At 43.2% G+C, this 25413-nt stretch overlaps 1 protein-coding gene across 2 annotated transcripts in view; it reads right to left on the bottom strand.

Moving 5' to 3' along the window:
- The window catches only part of WDR88 (WD repeat domain 88), a 346429-nt gene that overhangs the window by 180416 nt on the left and 140600 nt on the right, over nucleotides 1-25413 (bottom strand). For both annotated transcript variants that reach the window (XM_085640073.1, XM_085640072.1), the window contains exon 3: nucleotides 19344-19432. In XM_085640073.1, coding sequence (XP_085496199.1) covers nucleotides 19344-19432 — 89 coding nt within the window. The remainder of the gene's footprint in view (nucleotides 1-19343; nucleotides 19433-25413) is intronic.

Raw genomic sequence — 25413 nt, 5'->3', positions numbered from 1 at the left:
CAAAACATTCTTACTCGGCAGCATGAGCTATAGTGGCAGGTACCATAGTGAACGATGAGTTCAAGTCCAGTGTCGTGCACACGCAGGCACTAGGGGACTGTACCGCCCAGTTAGCGGAGCTGCATGCTCTGGTGCTAGCACTGGAGTTTGCTGATCCTAATGTGACTACCTTGATTGTGAGTGACTCTTACTTCTGTGTACAGTCTTTTAATGACAACTTGTTCTTTTGGTCTCAGAATGACTATCGTGATTCTAAAGGCAGCGCAATTAAGCATAAAATGCTTTGGGTGCAAGTCGCAGAGCTTAAAGAACGTCTGCCTCTCACACAAGTAATTCACACTCTTGGCCACCAGCGCGTAGGAGTACACGCGGTCGGTAACAGTTTGGCTGAAACAGCAGTAGCCACATATTCTGTTGCAGCAGTTACAAGATCCATGACTAAGATTGATGATGACATCTTGGCAGCTATAGCTGCTACAGAGAAGGGAAGTAAGTACCCACAGGGTTTCCCTTCAAAATACTCATCATTTAAGTCCCGATAAAGTGAGAATTAATGACGTTGGTGACAGGTTGATTCGAGGACCGCAGACTAGCATTGATAACAGCCGTGCACGAAGGCATGGCCTCGGCTCATGCAGGCGTTTTGGCGACTGTCTCTATCTTGCAGCAACGTTACTGGTGGCGTGGGTTATATAAACAAACCCGTAATTATGTGTTTTCTTGTGACATTTGTCAGCAGATTAAACCTTCAACGGCAGCACGTCTGCCACAAACACAGCTGTACATTTCTAATAAACCATTCAATTTTGTTTATTTAGATCACTGCGGTCCGTTTTTTTCAGATACTGCTTAAAAGTTTATCTTAGTTGTAGTTGATTTGTGCACACGTTTTCTTTGGGTTTGGCCACAACGCAGTGCTGACGCATGAACTGTCATCAGGGAGTTGCGTGTCCTTGTGGGAATTTTTGCATGTGGCACCTTTCATTCTGGCCAGGGTCCTGCATTCGCATCTAAGGCGTACAAGGATGCCATGAGGTCTTCAGGGGTGCAAGTCAAATTTTCGTCTCCATACAGGACTGAGGGCAACTCAGTTGTGGAGCGAATGAACCGTGACTTAAAGCAATCCTTGACAGCTAGAGTTATAGGTACTGGCAGGAACTGGTTCATCCATTTGTATAGCGTACAACGTGCACTGAATATTCTCCCTAGAAGGTCTATGGGTGGGCGGACCCTATACGAAATGCACTTTGGCATGAAAATGTTTGTTCCAGACCATGACGGTCTAGACATGGCAGCGACAGCCGCATCCTTTGACGTAGATAATCATTCTGATGTGTTACAGAAACTACAAGAGACTTGAGATGGTTTTGCAAAGGAACATTTACCCTCCGCCGCTGAAGCAGTGCTGCAGATTCCGGTAGTCGGCTGGCTACCCAAGATCGGAGACCTGGTCCGTGAGAAAGTGGAGAACAAGAAAGAGTTTGGCCCCTCTTATCGTGCACCTGTCCCAGTGCTTGGCATGAAGGGTACCCGTACAGTCATTTTACCACCACTTCCTGGTCGCAAAGACAACAGATACATCTCAGTGGACAATGTCAAACTACAACGCCTGGCCGATTCTACATAGTATGACACCGGCTGCTTCCTGTCCAACAATATCCAGGAATACGGTTTTGGCCAATTCCAACAACATCAGGCCAGACACTGCCACAGAGATTAACGCTGATACTGATCCTTTGCTAAACCCTCCGGCTTGCAGTCTTCATGAAGAAACTGAATATGCGTATCCCACTACAGAGTCATTGCCTGGTTTACAAGACAATACCCTTAACCAGTCACGTTTTTCTTTTGACACTAACTACACATCATCGAGTCCCCCATCCAAAGTTTCTATTTTTGTCACCTGGTTTAAAAGAAATTATTTGGTTCCTCCTTGGATATACATTTGGTTGGTGCTCATCGCCATTTTTTTGTTCATGTCGATTGAATTTGTAACGTTTTTCTTCCTTTTAATAAATGGTCACTACCTCACTGAACGCTCTGCAGTACAAGTAATTGATGGAACTTTGGCACCGCACTCCTCTTCTCACATCATGAAAAGGGACCAGACTTTTGTCAACATCTCTGCCTAGCCAGTTGCGGATGGAATAGTTTGGGATGCAGTAAACTTCCAAATTCATGGCCCCACCGAGGTGGTTAATATTCCAAATGTACTTCGTGTTTCTATGGGAAATGTAGTGAAACATAACATACGCTCTGATGATTGGGACGTACAAGCCGTTCATTCTTTATTTTCTGATTTAAAGTATTATGCTGTATTTGATGCTGAGAATTTGTATTTAAATACTGCAAATTATGCTGATTTATTGTGTTACCAGCATTATGGCCATCATTACCTGCATAGAGCTAATACATTTAGAAATATTTTTAATTACACACAATGGGAACATTGCCCGGCTCCCATTGCAAGCAGTTCGAAAACTCTTTTGAAACAATTTGTATATTTCACTGATTTGAATAAATCCAATCCGGATTCATTTTATTTTAAAATGACTACTACATCCAATTCTAAAATCATGCTAACCCACACTAAATAAGTGTATTCCAAATTCTTTATGGAACAACTGGCAGTGGGTGGCTATAAGCTGTGGAAGGATGCAGTAGATCTCAAGTCTGTTTGGGGTTCTAAATTCTGGCATGTACAAGGCTCTGAAGCTTTGCATCATGCTTGCCTTATCCCAATACAAATCCTATTCTTGAATAGTTCGATTTATCAAACAACCTGTTTAGGTTTAGCCACTGCAAAACAAATGATTGCACTTAAAATACCTGCACTAGCTCATTATGAGAACTGGAATAATCATACTGATTTGGCCATTGATGATTTGCAATTGTTGCTTACCAACAATACTTGTAATATCTCTAGCCTGGACCCCCTGGGTTGGTTGGTTTGGCAAACAAGTTCAGATTCTTGCCAATGCCGTTTTCTAGGCATGGCCCCAGGATACATTCAAGATAGACCTGATCCACGTTTTTCTGACTCCCATTCGATTACTAGCTATTCGGTAGGAAAATTATGTCAAACTTGGTTGCAACACTCGACCCTTACATCAGTAAAATGCCATTTGTCATTGTTGTCAAGTGAGATTGATTTGACAGATTTTATAAAAAGGACCTGCTGGTCCTCGATCCAAACGATTTCTTTATGCGGCTTACAATGAAATCTGGAAGCTCTCCCAAATTGAAGCTGCTTCGCGTCTAAGGGCAATAGACCAAGCTAATTTAGAAAAAGTGCTTGCAGTTGTTGATAATAGTATTAACACACTTTCTTCCCGCATTTACACATTGGACAATATTGTTTCATCTGTTGTTGACATTATGCAAGATGATGTTTCCGTTTTGTATCATGGTCAAAATCAATTGCGTTCAATTATGCAGTTTGCATGGACATTGCAAACTTTGAAAATGGGAAAGTTCCATGGGATTACATGAACACGTCATCGTTATTTTCGCCATTTAACTTGACAGATAAACAACAGTTTATGTCCATGAAGGATTCCACATACACTCTGTTACATATTGAAAAATTAGAACCTTTGCCATTTTCTGTTGCTGAAACTAATTCAGCAGTGTGGCTCATCCATGGGGTAATAACTCTGCGATTTTCCTTGTTTAAATTTAGTTCATGTATGAAACATCCCTTGGGCCGCTATGAACCTTTAGGTAGTGCATTTCTTCACGAGGTGTGGTCATTACCATTCACATATAGATGCTTACGGGATGACAAAGAGGTGTACCTCACTGGGGAATCGTGTGATTCCTCGCCTGATCATTCTCTTGTGTGGAAGAATATACAGTTGCATGGAGCATGTAACTTAACAGCACCTAATTTGGCGTGTGCTTTGAAAGGACATTCTGTACCAGCTATCACACCTATGTTTACCCTGCTAGCAAACGGTAGCTATTTGCGTTTAAATAATGAAGATTGCTGCGGGTTGCTTGCTGGCATCCCTTACATGGTAACAGTCTCACAACGTGTGGTTTGCTGTAAAAATTTGCTTTTTCCACCCCCACATGGGAGGCTTGACATCTCGATTTGGCCTTCCATTCCGACCTTGAAGGCATAGTTCAATAAATTGAGCAGAATAAGAGCATTATTGTCCCAAAAAGAAGTTGCTCTCACATCTGCCCATGAGACATTCGTCCTTCACGTGGCTAACACCCGTACAGAAGTACATGCGCTTCTTAATACTGATCTCCCACTACATTTCAGTGCATTGATTCACACTATCTTCAATGTTTCTAACACTACAGGCATTGCCCATTCTTTTAAAGCTGTGGGCTCTGGCCTTGTGACCTCTTTTCAAACTATATTTGGTGTGATACCAGCATTTATCCATTCGATTTTTTCGAGTGTCTTCGGTGGCTTGCCCTAGCCGCTGGGATTCTGCTGTTCATTTGCTTGCTCCGAAATGGATGCTCTTCCTGTGGCCCCAAACAGCCGAGACCGGCTGCTGCTGCTGCTGCTTCGTAGCTGTATGCTTGAATGCTATGGTACTTTGCCACTAGCCACTCTGAGCGTGGTTTATGGATTATCCTTTCGTTTTGGTTATTTCACTTGCATGCAACCAGTCTTCCACTGCCTGGAATGTTCGTTTGAATGGGCATTGGATCTTTGCCTCTCCAATACGGTGTCTCCTGCCCCGGAATACGACCTGCTAATGAGTCCTCTAGTGGCGCATGAGCTGGAATGTTCTGGTGTTGGGAATATGGCCTGCGTGGCTGTGCTTGGAGCTTTAGCGGAATGGGATATCTGTGCAGCTGCACATGATTTCCTACAATGAAGTTTTCTTGAGGAACATGCAAGTTGTCCACTGATGGTGCTAGAAGCTCCCATTGTTGATGAACATGTATGTTCATTCTCTTTGCTAGAATGGATGGCTACTCTCTTTTCTGACGATATCAATGACTTCCTCCTGGAGGCTGTTGCAACTTACTGCTCATACACCTTAATGGATTAACCTGGATGACTTCCATCATCTGCTGGCTATTTTTTGTAATGTTTTTTTTTATTATTTACTTTTCTTTTCAAATCGAATTTCTACACACGATTTTGTGCAACATTTGACTCTTTGCCCAAAAATTGACTACTGCTCTTAATTCTTGCTCACTCTGATTTGAACTCTGTGTTCTCTTGAGTCCAATGTCCATTGGCCTGGCCAAGGCGAGGGTGTAGTGAGGAAATGGGGTTAACTGCAGACATTGCTAAGTTAGCATAAGTAGTATATGCTTGGCTGCCATTCTGCCGCTTTTGCACACAACACTAGATGGCTCTGTTCTCGTGAAATACTTTGCTGGCGCTGCTTCACATGAGAACTGTCCACCTTTCACATATCTAGCTGGGCACCGTGCTCTCTGTCTGCACAGGGTGTTCAAGGTCGAATAACAATGTATGCTGCTGATTCACTTTGGTCAGTCCCATGCACATAGACATTACATGAAGCACAGCGGCCCAACTGAAACTCGGGTGCTTTTTAATATGGCATTATATGCATGAGAAGGCACTTGGAGAAAACCTTTCCAACATAGAAGAGCTGTGCTGATCCTGGGATGTAATTCATTGCATCTGATCTCGTAGGTATGTGGTCTCGCTGACAAAGCCCAGAGGTCTTCTATAATTATTCTAAACTAGCTCATGAGCACGGGAAGGGTGGTAAAAGGCGCTATAGTCCTGTTTCCACTGTCATTATAATATGATTTCCCCTTTTGTGCTTTATGGAATTGTAACAATGCTGATTATATTGTTCTTATGCATTATGCTGCTCATATTGGCTAGAGTACTGCACCTTAGGGCACGTTAGTTAAAAATAAACATTTTAAACTATACAGTGTCTCTGATTACTCACGTGTGGACAAGCATGAGTGTGAACGAAAGAGTGTTCTTGTTTCCCACTATTCCTGAGAGTTTACTAAGTCGCATGTTCTAGGTTGTCTAATCATTGATAGCTTCGCTGTAGTATGGAGAACGAATGAGACACTATTGCTAGTTGGATTGGGGTTCTTGGCACTGAGGTGGCTTTTTTGGTACACAACAATACACCGAGATCCTGGTTTTCTGCGCATAGTTCTGTGCATGAGCAGAGTCCCTGCAACAAACAATAACTGTACTTTAACCTTTGTTTTGTTTTTTAAGTGAATTTCTAGGGTTCTTTTTATAGTAAAATAAATATTTTTGTGAGTGTCTGTATGGTAGAATTACTTTAAATATATGTTGGGTTCTGCCATTATTTTAGTAAAAGAATGCTTTTTTTATTGTAGCAAAACAGGATATGGTTCACAGTTTGCAAAATGTGTGTGAGTATTAAAAAGATAAATATTCAATAGAAATTATTTATTTGCTAAGTTATTGTAACTCAGATATCAAGACATGTCACCAGAAATCTTTTTTTGAGGTGCCAGTACTCTGGCAATGACGGGTATGATTAGTAGGGTGAGTAGAGGGACTGGCCTCTGCTGAGACCTCTCTCTGTAATAATGGATGTGCGTATTAGGGTGTGGGAAGGACCGGCCTCTCTATTCAGACCTTTCTCCCGGGTGATGGCTGCGCGTAGTAGGGTGTGGGGAGGGACTGGCCTCTCATTTTAGACCGATCTCAGATGACGGGTCTGCATAGTAGGGTGTGTGGAGGGACTGGCCTCTCTGCTGAGACCTTGTTCTATAATGATAGTTGTGCATAGTAGGGTGTTTGCGGGTGGACTAGTCTCTCCTTTCAGACCTCTCTCTCAGATGACTGGTGTGTCTAGTAGAGTGTGGGGAAGGACTGTCCTCTCCTTTTAGACCTCTCTCTCAGATGACAGGTGTGTATAGTAGCTTGTGTGGGGGAACTGGCCTTTCCTTTCAGATCACTCTTTCAGATAACGGGTGTGCGTAGTAGGGTGTGTGGAGTGACCGGCATCTCTGCTGAGATTTCTCTCTGTAATTATTGATGTGCGTAGTAGGGTGTGTGGTAGGGTGTGGGGTGGGACTGGGCTCTCCTTTCAGACCTGTCTCTCAGATGATGGGTGTGTGTAGTAGGGTGTGTGGAGGGACTGGCCTCTCTAGTGAGCCCTCTCTCTGCAATGATGGGTGTGCGTAGTAGGGTGTGGGGTAGGGTGTGGGGGGGGACTGGGCTCTCCTTTTAGACCTGTCTCACAGATGATGGGTGTGTGCAGTAGGGTGTGCGGAGAGACTGGCCTCTCTAGTGAGCCCTCTCTGCAATGATGGGTGTGCGTAGTAGGGTGTGGAGAGGGACTGGATTCTCCTTTCAGACCTCTCTCTCAGATGATGGGTGTGCATAGTAGGGTTTGTGGAGTGACTGGCCTCTCTGCTAAGACTCCTCTCTGTAATGATAGATGTGCATAGTAGGGTGTGGAAGCGACAGGGCTCTCCGTTCAGACCTCTATCCCAGATGATAGGGGGTTGGTGTAGAAGGCTGTTTGGATGAGCCGTAACTCTACTCACAACTCTTCTCAAACCAGTTAGCATAAAGAGAAGAATCGATAAATACCATCTCCACTAAGACTCCTTCATACAGTAACAAGTGTGCATAGCAGAGTGTATTCAAACATCACCTACTCCTTCCTACTTTTCAAGATCCCGCAAGACTCTTGCGAGATCGTAATTTTTTTCCCCAAAAACAATTAACCTTCTAATAATCTCTTACACACTTCCTCTCAAAAACAGGGACCATTGATGCATTCCTCCTAAAAGAGGGTTTTGAGAAATCACCTTCTCCTTTTAATTGTTCACACTCTGACGAAAGACCAGTGAGATCATAAAAATTAGTTAAAAACAATATACATTTAGTTTCTTCACAGTCGATGCCTTTCTCCTACCCCCTTATATAGTTTTTTTAATTTCATTTCCACAACACCTCCAATTGTTCACAATAAACAGTAATAGTGGCTATTTCATTTCTAACATTCCAACAGCCAGCCAATCAGAGTGCTTGCAAGACTCGCAGGAGCCTCTTGCTCCAGAGAGAGCATGAAGACTCATGTGAAAAATGGGCCTCTTGACTAATGACAGGGCTCCATTTTTGATTTTGCGCTCTTCCGGGAGGCTCGCAGTCCTCTCGCGAGCCCAACTGCCAAAATAAACAATTAATGTTTACCCTTAATAGCTCAAAAACTACCGAACGGATTTATACCAAACCACAAAAAGCACAATCTGCTGACTTGGTGTAATTCTGCTCAGCAGTTTTTCCTAAAACCTGTCTTAGAGAAATCTATAGAAAATACATGGATATTTTACGTTTTGGGATCCACATTTTTTTTTCCGGCCCCATCTGGACAGATCACCCCGAAACTTTCCAGAAAGGAGTCAGGTGGATGAACTTTCTTTTGGGAAGGTATTGAGAGAATTTATCAAATGGGCCAAAGTTATTAGCAAACCAAAAAATGCTCTATGGAAAAGCAGACCTAACTATAACTACCTACTAGCGACCGCCAGTAGGAGATATATATATATATATATATATATATATATATATATATATATATATATATATATATATATATATATATATATATATATATATATATATATATATATATATATATATATATATATATATATATATATATATATATCTATGCACCAGTGGGTGGGGCGGACCTAAACCAATCATCTAGGGGCTATCATTTCAAATACACGTTGTTACCTGCATATTCCCCACAAGACTCCTGGCGCTGAAGAAGGCATATGTGATGCCGAAATGCATTCGCCGTTTGTGATAGAATAAAGTGGCCTCCCTGCTTACCCCAACTGTGGCCTCTGCTCTTTCTTTGGAGGAGTTTCCGTGATGTTTTTCGCGCGCATGCCAGAGGCGCGCTTTAGAGGCACCCGCATCCTTAAGCTGGCCTTGGCTTCGCTGGCATCTGCTGCGGCGGACTTTGTTTGTTTCCAGGGTACTGGATTACCAAGGCACACCCCCGGGTCCAGGAAGAAATGGGGCGGTGACGGAGTTATTCAACTCTACCCTGGGCGCGACTGGATTCCCGGTCCTGCCCCCGCTGAATGGAAACCTGTGCCTGGAGGTTGATGCGGTCTGGGGACCCAGGAGGACATTGCCATTCACACAACATGCAGGGGATTTGGCCAGACGACATCGTGATGTTAATTCCTGCATTAACAGCAAGCCATTAATCCGCCTTACCTACCTGGATTCTTGATGCATTCTGGGAACTGTAGTGCACATGTATCCAGTGCACTACAGAAGGTGACAAAGGACTATGCACCAGTGGGTGGGGCGGACCTAAACCAATCATCTAGGGGCTATCATTTCAAATACACGTTGTTACCTGCATATTCCCCACAAGACTCCTGGCGCTGAAGAAGGCATATGTGATGCCGAAATGCATTCGCCGTTTGTGATAGAATAAAGTGGCCTCCCTGCTTACCCCAACTGTGGCCTCTGCTCTTTCTTTGGAGGAGTTTCCGTGATGTTTTTCGCGCGCATGCCAGAGGCGCGCTTTAGAGGCACCCGCATCCTTAAGCTGGCCTTGGCTTCGCTGGCATCTGCTGCGGCGGACTTTGTTTGTTTCCAGGGTACTGGATTACCAAGGCACACCCCCGGGTCCAGGAAGAAATGGGGCGGTGACGGAGTTATTCAACTCTACCCTGGGCGCGACTGGATTCCCGGTCCTGCCCCCGCTGAATGGAAACCTGTGCCTGGAGGTTGATGCGGTCTGGGGACCCAGGAGGACATTGCCATTCACACAACATGCAGGGGATTTGGCCAGACGACATCGTGATGTTAATTCCTGCATTAACAGCAAGCCATTAATCCGCCTTACCTACCTGGATTCTTGATGCATTCTGGGAACTGTAGTGCACATGTATCCAGTGCACTACAGAAGGTGACAAAGGACTATGCACCAGTGGGTGGGGCGAACCTAAACCAATCATCTAGGGGCTATCATTTCAAATACACGTTGTTACCTGCATATTCCCCACAAGACTCCTGGCGCTGAAGAAGGCATATGTGATGCCGAAATGCATTCGCCGTTTGTGATAGAATAAAGTGGCCTCCCTGCTTACCCCAACTGTGGCCTCTGCTCTTTCTTTGGAGGAGTTTCCGTGATGTTTTTCGCGCGCATGCCAGAGGCGCGCTTTAGAGGCACCCGCATCCTTAAGCTGGCCTTGGCTTCGCTGGCATCTGCTGCGGCGGACTTTGTTTGTTTCCAGGGTACTGGATTACCAAGGCACACCCCCGGGTCCAGGAAGAAATGGGGCGGTGACGGAGTTATTCAACTCTACCCTGGGCGCGACTGGATTCCCGGTCCTGCCCCCGCTGAATGGAAACCTGTGCCTGGAGGTTGATGCGGTCTGGGGACCCAGGAGGACATTGCCATTCACACAACATGCAGGGGATTTGGCCAGACGACATCGTGATGTTAATTCCTGCATTAACAGCAAGCCATTAATCCGCCTTACCTACCTGGATTCTTGATGCATTCTGGGAACTGTAGTGCACATGTATCCAGTGCACTACAGAAGGTGACAAAGGACTATGCACCAGTGGGTGGGGCGGACCTAAACCAATCATCTAGGGGCTATCATTTCAAATACACGTTGTTACCTGCATATTCCCCACAAGACTCCTGGCGCTGAAGAAGGCATATGTGATGCCGAAATGCATTCGCCGTTTGTGATAGAATAAAGTGGCCTCCCTGCTTACCCCAACTGTGGCCTCTGCTCTTTCTTTGGAGGAGTTTCCGTGATATATATATATATATATATATATATATATGCTTTTTTTGTTTACTGTAAAAACAAGGTAACATGATTAACTTAGGTTATAACATCTTAACATGTGAGAAAACAATCCTTAGAAATGTAGTTAAAAAATGTAGTTAAAATAAAACTTCAGTTATGATTATAAATTCAACTCCAAAAAAACACTGAAGTTTGTGAGTTATGGTTAACTCTGCAATCCATAATGTGCACAGCAGACATACAAACCATAACTCACACATCAAATGCTGTGCTCATGAAGTCATCACTTGAAGTGACAGATGCAATTAAAAATGTCATAAAAAGACTTACAGATGAGATTAAATGTCACATTACCACAAACACTAAGAAAGAATATTCTATGAATGTAGCATTATTTAGTGGTTTAAGTATGTGTTGTTATTTAATGATATTGTGCTTGTATGCATTGTTACTTACTGGTGTATATATATTGCGAAGTCATAAGCATTGCATTTGGTGTACAAGTCATGGTATATAGACATTCCCTTTGCTCATCATATCTATATGTCTTGCAGAATATAAGTCACAGGTTTGTACCCTCCCCGAAGAGCACATCGAGTCAATCACATCTAGGGGCGTTCCATCAGGGGCACTACATCAAGGAACCGTACTTCATTAAAGGTCAATGATATACTTATTTTAAGATAGAATAACTTAAAAAGGGTTCAAGTAAATTAAATAAGTGTAAAACAAGAGTGACTCAGATGGGTGGTCTCCACACAAGACTATGTAATGTGCCACAATATGCTGCTGTGTATGTTATCCTCCACGGTGTATTGGCATGGGTGAGGATTGGGCTACTTCAGTTACTAGGTTTGCCTACTGAGCGAGAAAATATGTGCTTTGTTTCAGTGAAAGCTTTCCAGAAGGGGTTTGAGGTGTGTGTTGTGTTCAATCTACTGGATAGTTAATCCTCCACTGGTTAGAACCTGTTTGGTTTTTAAACTTTCACTTTCCGACTCTTCAGGTTGAAACATAGCTCAGGGTCTAGTGGTTTGGCAGCGAAGAGCCATTTTTATGTCAGGATTGACAATAATGCTGTCTCCAAACACTATTGTTACTAATGCTTTACAATATACATAGAATATGTATATTGCTCCACACTGAGGAGCATTTTTCTCCCACCTTGTGCTATTGCCTATTTGGTGAATCAGTCCACCTGTTGTAGAGTGTATTACTTACTATCCTTGAAGATCTATTTTATATTTCAAAAGTACACTGAATTATCACACATTGTATTTTCCCCGCATAGATGTTGGTTGTTGGCAAGATGGCGGTTGACTGACCGCAGTGCAGAGGCCGGTGCCGGTGCTGGAGCTGAGCGGAGCTGAGATGTGCACGGCTGCAATAACTTAGAGGAATATGCGACGCTACATGTGAAACAAAGAAGTCATCGATTGAGCCACTAAATTACTAGACACTGAACATTCTGAAAACCTTTCCCCAATGGTACTACAATCAATCAGAGTGCATAATGCCGGACTAACTGGGCACACAGGAGCTTACCTAAGGCCATTTGCAACACTCATCGGTCTATGTGTGGTTCGCCTCTTCTGCCGCAGTCAGTTCTTGGATGCGGGGGGGCTGAAGGAGAAGAGCGGAGTCTGAAATCAAACGACTAAAGCTGCTGCAGGACAGCCCTCACAGCCCTCCCTGTACAGTGACATACGGGCAAGCCCAGGAATGCCCCCAAAGAACGCTGGGTCTGCCGCCGCTGCTAGGGCCAGGGCCGCTGCAGTGGCTGCGGCAATACGGCTACAACGGGAGGATGCTCCAACTGGGAGGCGATCCTCAAAGGAAGCAGACGTGGACCTCAGTGCTGCCGCCGGGGCCAAGGCTCAAACGAGGCAACAGCGAGCGGCACCGATGGCGAAGGGAAGCGGGATCGTGCCGACAGTGGCTGACCTCCTCTGCCGGGCCCCGTCTGGAGTGCTTTCAGGTCAATCAAAGCAGAGCCTGCCTGGGAACATGCAGGCTGTACCTCAGATTTCTGAGACAAGGTCGGATACACTTCAAGACACAGGTAACGATTCAAGCGCAATAGGCTCTGACAATGCTGATCATGCGGATCTCGCTGCGGGGGCCGTTGATACTAGCTCCAAAGATTTATCAAATGCTAACGTACCCCCTCAAGATCCCCCCCCTTACTGCAGTCTTAGAGGCGCCTAGCAACTCAAATTTAAGCACTTACAGGCAACTAGAGACTCAAAATGCCTATGATGTACCTACTCTGCAAAACCTGAGCTCTATAATAATCAAAGGCAGAGGGGTAGGTGGGCTATCTTCGGCAGCGGTCCCCATAGTACTGCCTGGGGAGATTGATGTAAGTATTGAACGAGGCATTCCTACAGAGCAAAACCAAGATATCACGCTCACCCTGGCAAGAACGAGCTACTCTGGAAGTATTAACAAAGCAGGGAAGGATAAAACGGACTGTGTTGCTGGGGCAATTAATAAGAAAATTGTAGAAACAGACGCAGAAAAAGAACCTAGCGATTTCTACTCATTTTCCGACGACTATGAAACCTCAACTGGGACGAGCTCTATATCCACCTGCAGCGATATGGAAGCTGATTATGGAGCCCAGAAAACAGTCAGGAAAAAAAAGGGCCATCATGGGGCAGCTGATTTGTTATGGGATTATACTCCTACTATAGATCCTACGCTGCAACTAACAGAACATATCTCAGCTAGCGCTGCGCGCCCTCCTTCTCCTCTTCAATTGGCTTCCTCAAGCTCTTTGGAAATGCCTCCAGGATCAACGGCGACACTAGATACAGTAATTGAGACTGTTCTTCAAGCTATTGCGGCACATAGAGAAGAGACAGCACAGGATGGGCGTAAGGTTCAGAATAATCTTCGAAAAGTACAAGGGGTCGTACGGAGATTAAACAAAACAGTAACTACATTTGGAAATCGGCTGACTGAGCTAGAGTCTCGCATTGTGGCCAATGAAACTGTGATAGCTTCTAATCATGAAATAACGGTGGCACACGAAGTAGAGCTCTCTGACGTCAGATGGAAGCTAGAGGATTTCGAAAATCGTTTACGCAGAAACAATCTTCGCGTGCTGGGAATTCCGGAGACTTCAGAAGGGGAGGACGCTCGTTCTTTTATGATCAGACTATTTCGGGACTCCTTACCAGAACTGTCCTCTTGGAATTGGGATATCGAAATACAACGGGCGCATCGGGTCCCTATGTATCAAAAAGAACCTACACGTCCTGGGGGGTATCCTCGAGCAATCCTGGTGTATTTTGGTAATTTTCTCCTGAGGCAGGCTATTTCAGACAAAGTAAGGCCAGAGGCAAAACGTGCTAGTGGCAATATCTCCTACTTTGTGCGCCCAGATTTTTGCCATGCTACGGTTGAAAGGAGGTGGCGCCTCCGACAGATGATTAAACCTTTCCAGGAGAAAAATGTGATGGCCTATCTAAATAACCCTGCTCGCCTTAAAGTAATTAATAAGGGGGAAACCAAATTTTTTACATCCGAGATTAAGGCCAAGGAATATCTAGATGGTTTATGATTAGATTAGATTAGTGCAGTTTGGCCTTTCTAGAAGATTTCATCCTAATCGAAGTAATTTCCTTGCTTTATTGGCCATATCCATTGTCGGGGAAACAAAGTAAGAAGGGGAAAAAGAGAGGAGAAGAGAAGGGAGAGAAAAGAAAGGAAAGGGAGGGGAAAGGAAGAAACGGGGGGGGGAAGAAAGAAGGAAGAACAGTAATAATAAGTCTTAAGGTTCTAAAAGGTTCTAAAAGCTTAGGGTGGAAAGAGTTCACGCTAGCCATTTCAGTCACCTTTTCCTTTTTTTTTTTTTCTCTAGGAATTCCTTAAACATAGATACTATAATTTTCTATTTCATTGGGCCAAAGGTGAATGTCAATGCGAAACTCCAACACTGGCTCTAGTATGCACATTCATCACATAGACTCTTATTGAGTCTAATTGCCTCACTGAGGGTGCGAGGTGGGGGGTGGGGGGCGGGTCACAGATCTTGGGGGTGGGAGCTGGGATGGGGGTTGGAAGGGGGGAATATGCAGGGGGAAAAAAGACAACTTCTTACGTGCAATGTTTTTTAAAGCAATAAAGGATATGCTATCTTTCTACCATTATGAAGAACGAACCTCCAGAAATAAGTGCTTGACGTTATGGGGAAGCTAAAGATATGTACTTGGAATGTGGCTGGTTTAAATGATAGGGCTAAAAGAGCCAGTATCTATCAATTAGTCAAACAAACACCCTATGATATTATATGCTTTCAGGAGACCCATATTACATGGGAGGACAGGGACCTATTAAGAATACCAGGGTACAACTTGCTAGCAAACACTACCCAGACTACGAAAACTGGAGGTGTGGCTATTTTTGCTAGAGGCTTTTTGGGACAACCCAAACGTAAGCTAGTGGATGCGTTCGGAAGGTGGGCTATTATTGAACTAGATCCGGGAATCACAATTTGGTCGATCTATGCTCGTAACTTAGATGATCCACGGGTATTTGAAAAATTAGAGCTTGAGTTGGCTTCATGGCCTAAGCTATTGATATTTTGTGGTGATTTTAATATTTCTTTCAACCATCTAGGAATGCCATATAATCAGTACATGGCCACCTATACAGGAAGGAAACCTAATGCCTATAGGGCGCTCTCTCAACTTAAAGGAAGTTTGGACTTAATAGATACCTGGGCTCTTAAACATCAACTAGATCCTGGGTACACGTATTTTTCATTTCCACATAATAAATACGTACAAATTGATAATATGTGGGTAGCCAGCGAGCTAGCACCTGGAGCTGAAATTGATAAAAGCACTAAGGTACTTTCTGACCATAATATGCTCATTGTAACCATTAATTTGGCTAACTTGCATAGGCCTCTATTCAATTGGACATTTGACAGAAAACTTCTGGCAAATAAAGAATATACTGAACACATCAAGACGTGGGTACAGGGATATTTCGACTGTAACCGGTATAGTACAACAAGGAACATGGTCTGGGATTGTTTTAAGGCTGCTCTCAGGGGCGAAACTATGAGCTTTGTAGCCAAACTGAGGAAAAAGGCAGCCCTGGTTAATCAGCAGCAGATGTTGGATTTAGCTAAGGCAGAGCAGGAACACATAAACACTATAATTAACGGGGACAATAGCCATGATATATTACGTAAACTAATAATTTTAAAAACGGAGATTATTAGCAAGCTTAATCAGAAAGCCGCGGAAACTTTCCAGACTAACCGAAATAAACTATACGAAGACGGGGAGTGGGTTGGAAAGCAGCTGGCCCTTTGTACCCGCCAAAAACAGTCATTTAACAAAATCAACACCATTCATGCAAATGGTATGATTTATACAGAACCGGATAAAATACTAGATGTCTTTAAGAGATATTATGAAGACCTTTATAAAAATGAAGACTCTCTTGAGGCAGACAATCTACAAGAGGTATTATGTGCTTGGGGTGCGAGTAATATTCTCGATGCAAGCAGTAGAGAAGAATTAGAAAAGGATATCACCCTTGAGGAGGTACAAGTGGCGGTAATGGATCTCGCAGCCGGTAAGGCTGCTGTTCCCGACAAGATCCCCATAGACCTGTATAAAATTCTGGGATCAGTAATCATACCATATATATTGGATCTTTGTATAGGGATACAGACGAATGGAACTACGCCAGTGCCTTGGAGGGAGACTAATATAATGATATTTCTTAAGAAGGGCAAGGCGCCGATACATCCTACATCGTATCGCCCTATCTCCCTAATTAACTCAGATGCAAAAATCTATGCAAAGGTCTTGGCCAATCGGCTCAGGAGGGTGGTTGAACATCTGGTCTCCCCGTGGCAACATGGATTTATCCCTCATAAGGGAACCACGGATCATACCCGTAGGGTTATTTCACTATTTGATATCATGGCTGCGACGGGAGGCCAGATGTCCATGATCCTCCTTGATGCCGAGAAGGCCTTTGACCGAGTATCTTGGAGATATCTTTGGGCAATAATGGACTCTAATAACTTCGGGCCTGGGCTTATCAAAGAAATACAAGCAATGTATCAAGATCCGACAGCAAAAGTGCTGACGATGGGCTTAGAATCAAGACCATTTAAATTCCAACGTGGCACAAGACAGGGCTGTCCCTGTTCCCCAATATTATTCGCCCTTTATATAAATCCTCTGATTGAGAAACTATTGGCAAATACGGTCATAACACCAATTAAAACAGGCATCTACGAAACTAAGGTATTGGCCTATGCCGATGATGTAGCGATTGTGACACCTAATCCCTATGAGGCTTTAGAAGAAATTGAGAAAATAACTCGGTCTTTCGGAGATATGTCTGGATATTCTTTGAACACCGAAAAAACCGTTGTCATGTGTACCCAAAACACCATATTCAATGATCCCCGAAAGACATCTAACGCAGTATATTTGGGTGTCTGTATATCCTCACAGATGGAAAACATTAACAAACTTAATTACGACCCCTTGCTAGCAAATATTAAAAAGGAGCTACTGAGGGTTAACAGCCTCAATCTTTCAATTATAGGAAGGACTAATTTTGTCAAAATGAAAATTTTTCTGAAGATCCTGTATCTATTTCGCGCAATTCCCATCCTGGCTGAGGATAAGATGATTAAAATCTTGGAAACACAAATTTCTAAATTTATCTGGGGCTACGGTAAGATCAGAAGATCCTCAAAATTTCTATCTCTCCCACAGCAGAGAGGGGGCCTAGGACTTCCCAATATAACTTTATATTTCTGGACTAGCCTTCTCCAAGGGATGTTCCCTCTACTAAATATTAGCCCTCTGTCTTATAGCACAGCTAGTATACGTATCCCTTCTATATACGAGTTAGCTGTAGGTGAGAATGCAAAAGGATTACTGTTACGACAAATTGAACCGTCCTATTTTAAGAAGGTTAAATTTAAAATTATAGATAATGCTTGGAGTGTTTGGAAAAAAATTTGTAAACATTTTGATATTTCAAAAATTAATAGATATACACCTTTATGGCATTCTTTTCTTTTTTCCAGACAAATTAATGATGATATTGCTAAAAGATGGGAGGCCCTTGGGTTACTATCAGTGGGGGATTTGTTAGATGCTCCACCTAGTACGAGATTCTCCAACCTTCAGCTTAAATTTAGTATCCCGACTTCCGATCTTTTTAAATATATTCAAATAAACTCTATTCTTTCCGCGAAGTTTTCACAAATTTCAATGAAGACTGTTTCTATTCTTGAATCTATTCGCGGAGGGAAAAAACCTAGTATAAGTATATTATATCGGTTGTTGATGGAACAATGTCAAGATGACATGGAAAGAACAGAATCATGCTGGGCATCTAAATTGAATAATCCAAATGTGGATTTGGATAAGATTCTCTCCCTTGCTGACAAGATCTTTCTAACAGCAACTCTTAAAGCACAATTTTATAAGACTGTATACAACCTATATTTCACACCGGCAAAACTGTTCTCATGGGGGAAACGAACAGACGATAAATGTCCTCGGTGTGGGATGGGCCCGGCACATCTAATACATATGTTTTCTGAATGCAGTAAACTGACTTTGTTTAAAACTAAAATATCAGACTTTTGGGAAGAGGTTTTCGGCCACAAGGTCCAAATGTCTCCTACTTTATTTTTGTTAGGGTATGACAATACTCTGAGTCATAGTAAGGAGGAAGAGCTATGTTTGTTTTTGGGCATGGCAGTATACAGAATAATATTGGCTACCAGATGGAAGGACATAGATCCTCCTAATTTCCAAGTTTGGATAACTCGTTTTTTGGGAATAGCAAACCAAGAAATGGCAATTTATGCAATCAAAGGTAAAAAGGCTAGACAACGTGGTGCTTTAATCTGGATGCCAATCACCTCTTGGAAAGACAGGTTTTAGTTTAGATTTTTTTTTTTCTCTTCTGATTTTTCTGTTATTGTTCAGATTAATTGAAATGTAGTATTTATTTGTGAGTTATCTAAGCCTCGGATTATTATTTTCTGTACTCTATTCTAAAAAATATGTAAATTTTGTTTTGTATATATTGCACGCAATGAAGTTGCCTAGTAACATTTTCACAAAAAAAAAAGTATTTTCCCCGCATCACGTTTTTTTACTTTTCTAGGAGGGCTCAAAAAACAAGTCACACATATTGGCTTTGCCAGTGCTTGGTAAACCCAAATGAAAGTCAAAACTGAAGCTTTGCAGGGAAGAGGAAGAGGCAGGGACGGGGACAAAGGTATCACCACGGAGATAAAACTGCTCTTTTTATTTGACATTTTCACAAAAGGCGCCATTGTCAAATGTTAATGCTGAAAAAAACTAACATTTGTTGTAGGTTGTGAATCATTTTGTTGTCCCGATAGAGAGAACACAATATGTGTTACACCACACTGGCTATCGGGGGTCACACCAGTTCATGGCACAGACGTGAAGACGTTTATCGGCTGATGAGGCAGAACACATTTCAGCCAAATAAAAGCAGGATTATACTCCCCTTTCTTTTCATTGTCAAATAAAATAGATTAAAAAGGTCACCTTTTGTTGTCTGCAGTCACACTGCACTCGGAAATTGGCGCTGTGTGCTCTTCCCCAAAGACGTGCACAGGAGTCCCTTTCGTAACATCCTTAAAAACAAACAGTGAGAAAAAGCTGTGTTAAGGAGGACAGGACAAGGAAAATGGGCGCATAAAATGATTTGTTACACATAGAAAACGTGACATATGAAAGAGGCACCTCATGTCTGAAAATAAGCATCTTAGAGCTTGCATGTGTGAGAAACGTACATATAAAATTAGTTAAAATGTTGGTTTTTTTCCGAGTCAAACAGCATCCAAGTTTTATTAATTTATATTTTCTCAAAAAGTCATGGCAATTCAGGCGAGACATGGGCTACATTACAACTCAACACCCCACCGCCCTTTCTCCAGTTGACCTGCGACACAAAATTACTATAAAACCAATAAAAAATAATGTCCTGCCCACTCTTACCCAGAAACCGCAACTAATGCCTAGTATACAATGTCGCATGTTTTTCTTAAATAGCTGCCCAAGTTATGCAGAAGTAAGTCTATAGGTAGACGGAGGGGAAATTGCCAATGGGACATAACTGCAGTTTAGATCTAATGTGGTACTGAAAGCCACAAACTAATTACTTGTAGAAACAATATAAAAATGCATCATATGCCATCCAGATATTTACTTTGAGATCCAATTAGTTCAAATGTTTTAATGAAGTATTCCCAGCTGTAAAAAGTCACATTGTCTTTATCACTCGAAATGCAAATACTACTGTCTGCAAGAGGACAGAGTAATTCGAATCATTTCCCCCCGCCCACCCACCGAGAAATACTCCGTATTACATCACAATGCAACTGACTTCATGGACACATTTTCAAAAGATGATTCTAGGTATAAGAGTCAAGAGGCGCACAATGTAGTGTGCGCTGCATAAATGTAATCTATCAATTCACCTGTGGGTCAGATTAACGAATGGAGAAATCCTAATGTAGACAATGTATTCAAGATTATAAAAGCATGAGCAGCTGGCGTGTACGAGTGCAGCACACCTATATATTATGAGCACGCAATCTGGATACGTGTCCAAGAGTGGAACTCGGCAAAAAGCTCTCTGCTGCACCATGTACTTCGGTAAGTACTATTTAAAATCAGTGGTGTAGGTAGGTTGCCGTGGGTCCTCGTGCAAGCAAAGTAATGGGGCCCCCTCACTAGGGTGACATCTCAGTCTGTCAGCTGCTCCGGACACTCCTTCGACAAAGTCTACATCTGCCATATCAAAACTAACAACCATTCTCATACACACACTGTTGTATTTCCACTCCCCGCACTGCATTTCTGCAAGTCAAAGCTATAACCCTAAAAAACATTACTAAAGCCAGTGGGCAACGCCATTGTAAAATGCAGGCACACAAACACAACATGCAGGGAACCTACTCTCACACTCACGCTCTCACATAGGGACACCCCTACAGTGCACTCGGATAGGCATATGCCTCACTCTGCACTCACACAGGCACAACTTTCAACTTGTAGACTGCTTACGCTACACTCGCAAAAGACAATGTTAATCCTGCATTTACACAGGCACACCCCTCAAAATGCACGCACAAAACATGGTGGCTATCTTGCACTCACACAAGCACACTGCTCATACCCAGGTACATGGCTTACTAGGAGAGAGCAGAGTTGGGACAAATGGTGGTATGAGGCACACATTGAGTATCTGGTGTTTACGATTACTATTGCAATGCAAATCTGTTGAAGTAAGCTCCACTGAAGTCAGGGGGACCGATTCACAAATGGCCTCCGGCCTCGTGGCGAAGGCCCCGCAGTTATGGCGGGACCTCCGTACTGCAGTTATCCATTGCAGGGCACCTGCCAAAAGTGGGGGGCCCTGGTCACAACTGAGGGGTCTCTGCCTGAGTGTGGAGGCCCTTTGTGAATAGGCCCCTGAATGTCAACTGAGGTTATCTACTCTCCCATCAGCCACAGTTGGACTAGCAATGCACAGTATATGAGTCTGATCTTTGTGGACTTTTGCAGGGAAATGTCTTGGCATCAAAAAAGGCTCACTTGACTTCCAAAAAACAAGGCAGATGTTTTCTTTGTAGAGCAATCATATGCTAAAATACATTTATTTTTTAAAACAAACGAAAATTATATGGCAACTTAATGTGGGGTGCATGTGCTTCAGTAGAAAAATAAAAATGTAAAGCTTTTCACTGCCTTGTCATCTTGGAACAGTAAAAAATGACAGGGCATGCAGAATACTGTTTCCTTATAGAAGCAAGATGCATCCTCAAAACAGCCTGCAGAACATACAAGGCTCTTCACCTACATAGCCCGAGAAATCTATCAAATCAACTGACAAGATTAAGAAGAAACTGCACACTCATGGGCACAGACTTAGTGCTTTTGGAACCACTAATATGTACAAAAAAGAAAAGAAAGATCTCATGCATGCTCATTAAAAGAAGAATATAAAGGCCTTATTACTATAAAACCACAATGGAATACATGAGAAAATAATAATGTAACCAACACAAGTCACTGAACCTGCAAGAATTTCAACACTAATATCTCAGGCCAAAAGCTAGACAAGGAGAAACAGAAAACACCAACTGCATACCATGAAGTCCCACAGCCATGCAAAGAACTGGTAACCACTAGGATCCCTCAGGGAACCTCTTACCCAAAGATAGTCTAGAGGCTACACATTGATGGATCCATTTACATGTATGGCAAATCATACATTACTCCAAATCTGTCATATCGCCAAACCCTAATAACAATCAAGTGTGACACAGGAAAGCGTGACACAGTACAGCGAGCTTTACAGATGTTTATAAAATGTTTGAGAAATATCTGTAACAGAATATTTGCAAAATCCTTTTGTACAATTGATCACTCTCATCTAATGTTCAGCTCTCTATTACCCTAGGATCATTAATAGGCTATATATAGAAAGAAATACCTGAATAATATGGTGTAGTGATTTTGAAACTTGCTGCTTTGATGCCTGGAGCTCTGCATAACAAAGTTGTGATCCAGTAGGAATGGCAGACGAGCTGCTGGTGCTGTCATTACTCAATTAGCAATAGTCTGCAGTTGCAGATGAGCTGCTGGGGGATGAACTAATCTCCAGAGGTCAGATTTCTCTGGATGCTGAGTAACACAAAGTAAGTAGGCAAAATAGTGTTACTCAGACTAACTGAGATCCTAAAGACCTGCAGCTGTCTACTAGGCAGAGCCAAACATTGGAAACAAAGCCATTGGTAGAAAAGGGCTGATACACTGCCGCATTTACCTATGCTGGTCTGATTAGGTGAACCAATTTGTGAATTACACTGATGTATAAATGAAGTGAGGTTACCAAAACCCATTTTCTCTAAGCAAGATTTTGTAATCTTTTTTAGAAAGCACGAGGCTGGTAAAACAGCTAAAAGAGTCTTTTGGTCAGACTTAAATCACAGAAATAAAGCACAGGGAGCAGGGTAGTACCGAGTCCTTTACTTACACGCGTTAAGACATACAGCACTGGTCAAGAGTATCACAGTCTTCCCTGAAATACATGGAACAAGTGTGGTAAATCAGGGCTACTGCAAGCTTCATTCAAAGACATAAAAAAAATGTGGCACTACAGGGCCAGTGCAAGCCCCCTTTAAAGATGTAGAACAAATGTGGCAGGGCAGGGCCAGTGCAAGTTTGCTTCAAGGACATGGCACAAGTGTGGAACTGCAGGGCCAGACAGCGCAAGCTTCCTTCACAAACATGGAACAAGTATGGTACTGAAGGGCCACTGCAAGCTTCATTTAAAGACATGGAACAAATCTGGCACAGGGTAGAACCATTTAACGCTTCCCTTAAATACACTGAATAAAAAGCATTTCAGATTTGATACAAGTGTAAGGAACAGCACTGGGGTATACGAGTGCCAGCTTGACCACACCCACATCAAACTTTCTACACACAAAACAGGTACAGTATGTAACAAAAACACACGCTTCCCCCAAAACCAGTGAACACATACCGATCAGGCCAGAATCCAAAACAGCTTCCCTCACATGCACAGAACATGGACAGCATCTGCAGCAGCAGTCCTTGCATGTGTGTAAACATACACACAATGTGCAGCATTTGGCAGCAGTGTAAGTTCCCGTCACTCACAGCACAGATAGTCAGCAGCAGTGCAAGCTAAGATATCCTCACATACAAAACAGGTATCACACTGGTAGCAGCATCTAAGCCTATTTCAGGCACAGAATACCCAAGGTAAAGTATGGAAGCATGTGAGTCACTGAAGGCTTGAGCCAGATGCCAGGTTCTGGTTCAACTCAAGGTCCCCTTCAACCCTCGAGCCAAAATAAGCTGAACTTTCATGTGGGTTCAACGTTTTAACCTCATGCACCAAGCATGAAAGACAAAGCATTAAACTTTGATGTCAAGCACTTCCTGCAGCCCCCCAAAACATTAAAAAAAATGTTTGGTGGTGCCCCTGTCTCTTTTAGGGAACTACAAGCATTTATATATAAATATTTATTTTAAAAAAAGCCCTTGGCCATTATGGGGCGCTCCTTGCTGGAACAGTGAATAATAAATAGGTGGCTCTGTCAACTCATTTGTTATTCATTTTTGTTTTGTAAATGTTTGTGGGTGTACCGGTGCCCACCAGGGTCATCCACATCTTTATTTTTCATTGGGGACAGCAGTGGGAGCCCCAGTGCCCCTGCTAACCCAGACAGCTCTCCACCCCACACAGTTTGTGTGTGCCAATGGGAGCTGATTATTTTTTACTAAGTGGCTGCCCCGGTGCCCACCCAAGTCACCTACAGCTGTTTTTTTTTGGGAGGGAGCCCTAGGGCCCCAGTTGGCTCTCCTGGTGGGAGCCAGCCATTTTTGTTGTTGTAGGCGGGTGCCCCGGATACACCTGGGATGCCCACAATTCAGGGTTCATTGGGGGCTGTGGGTGGAGCCCCAAGGCCCCATGACCCTTCCGGCTCCTCGGCCAGCACCATGCTGGGTGCTGCAGCGAGCCGGGCACCTTTCCTTCGCTCCAGCAAGAGCAAACATCTGTTCCCTGCCTGGGAGAGGTGTGGGCAGGGTATGTCCGCACCCTTCCGGGCTGGGAACCACAGTGTCCGGGGGTGCTCTCACCGGGTAACTGCAGAGAATCAGGCCCCCCCGGGGATGGGATAACCGGGGCCGATAGCAGCTCGTAAGGGGAGTCCCACACACCCTGCCCTCCTCTACATTAGAAAATGGTCCCGAGGGCCTCATTGGTTGTTGGGTCAGGGGCCCCCTTCCCCTTGTTTAACAAGCATTGGCAAACCCAATAGGTCATGCCTTTGGGACCAATTTGCTTTGTCAATGATTTCTAGCTGTTGCCTTACAGCATTCCTAATAATGTACAGCAGGGCTAAGTTAGTAAAAAAGGCAATTGTGTCAGTTTGTTGGCACCATGTATGCGTGTGCCTACATAATTACGTAGACACTTTTTTTTATCACCTTGTGTGAATTAAGTTAATTACTCCCATGTGATGTAAATGTCTATATGAAACGATCTATATAAAACCTAAGTTACCTAAAATCTGATGGGAACCCAGAGGAAGGAGTGTTTCTTTTATTGAGAGACGAGAAGCACTCAAAATCATCTGATGTTTAATAATGCTGAAAGGGGAAGGGCTTTGAGAAGAGTTAATTTCCTGGCCAGTACCTACCATTGTTCACTTTTGAAGGCCTTCCTGTTGCATTAGAGTATAAGCGAGAGCAAAGTAATTCACATACATAAGCAGCTACATGTGGGAACAGACCACTCACTCCCACTCAAAATAGTTAATGTTCAGAGTAGAAAGACAGAAACCTAAATACAGGCTGCTGTAAGTAGTTTATTACTGCATACCGTAATTATAGTGCTTGGAACAAAGATTTACAAGTATCAGCACTAACTATGAAAGAGTACCTGTTTATCACAGGGAAGAGCCGGTAGTCTCCCACTTACGGTATTGCACCGCTGCAAAGAAGTGCAGAAACGCTTCCTTTCAAAATAAAATTAAATGTAGATGCTCATTTACTAGGACCTAGCGGCACA

The sequence above is a fragment of the Triturus cristatus genome, chromosome 12 (genome assembly GCF_964204655.1).
Source record: "Triturus cristatus chromosome 12, aTriCri1.1, whole genome shotgun sequence".
Classification (NCBI taxonomy): domain Eukaryota; kingdom Metazoa; phylum Chordata; class Amphibia; order Caudata; family Salamandridae; genus Triturus; species Triturus cristatus.
Note: the sequence above shows the minus strand (reverse complement) of the source record. Positions and strands in the feature narration are given on the sequence as shown.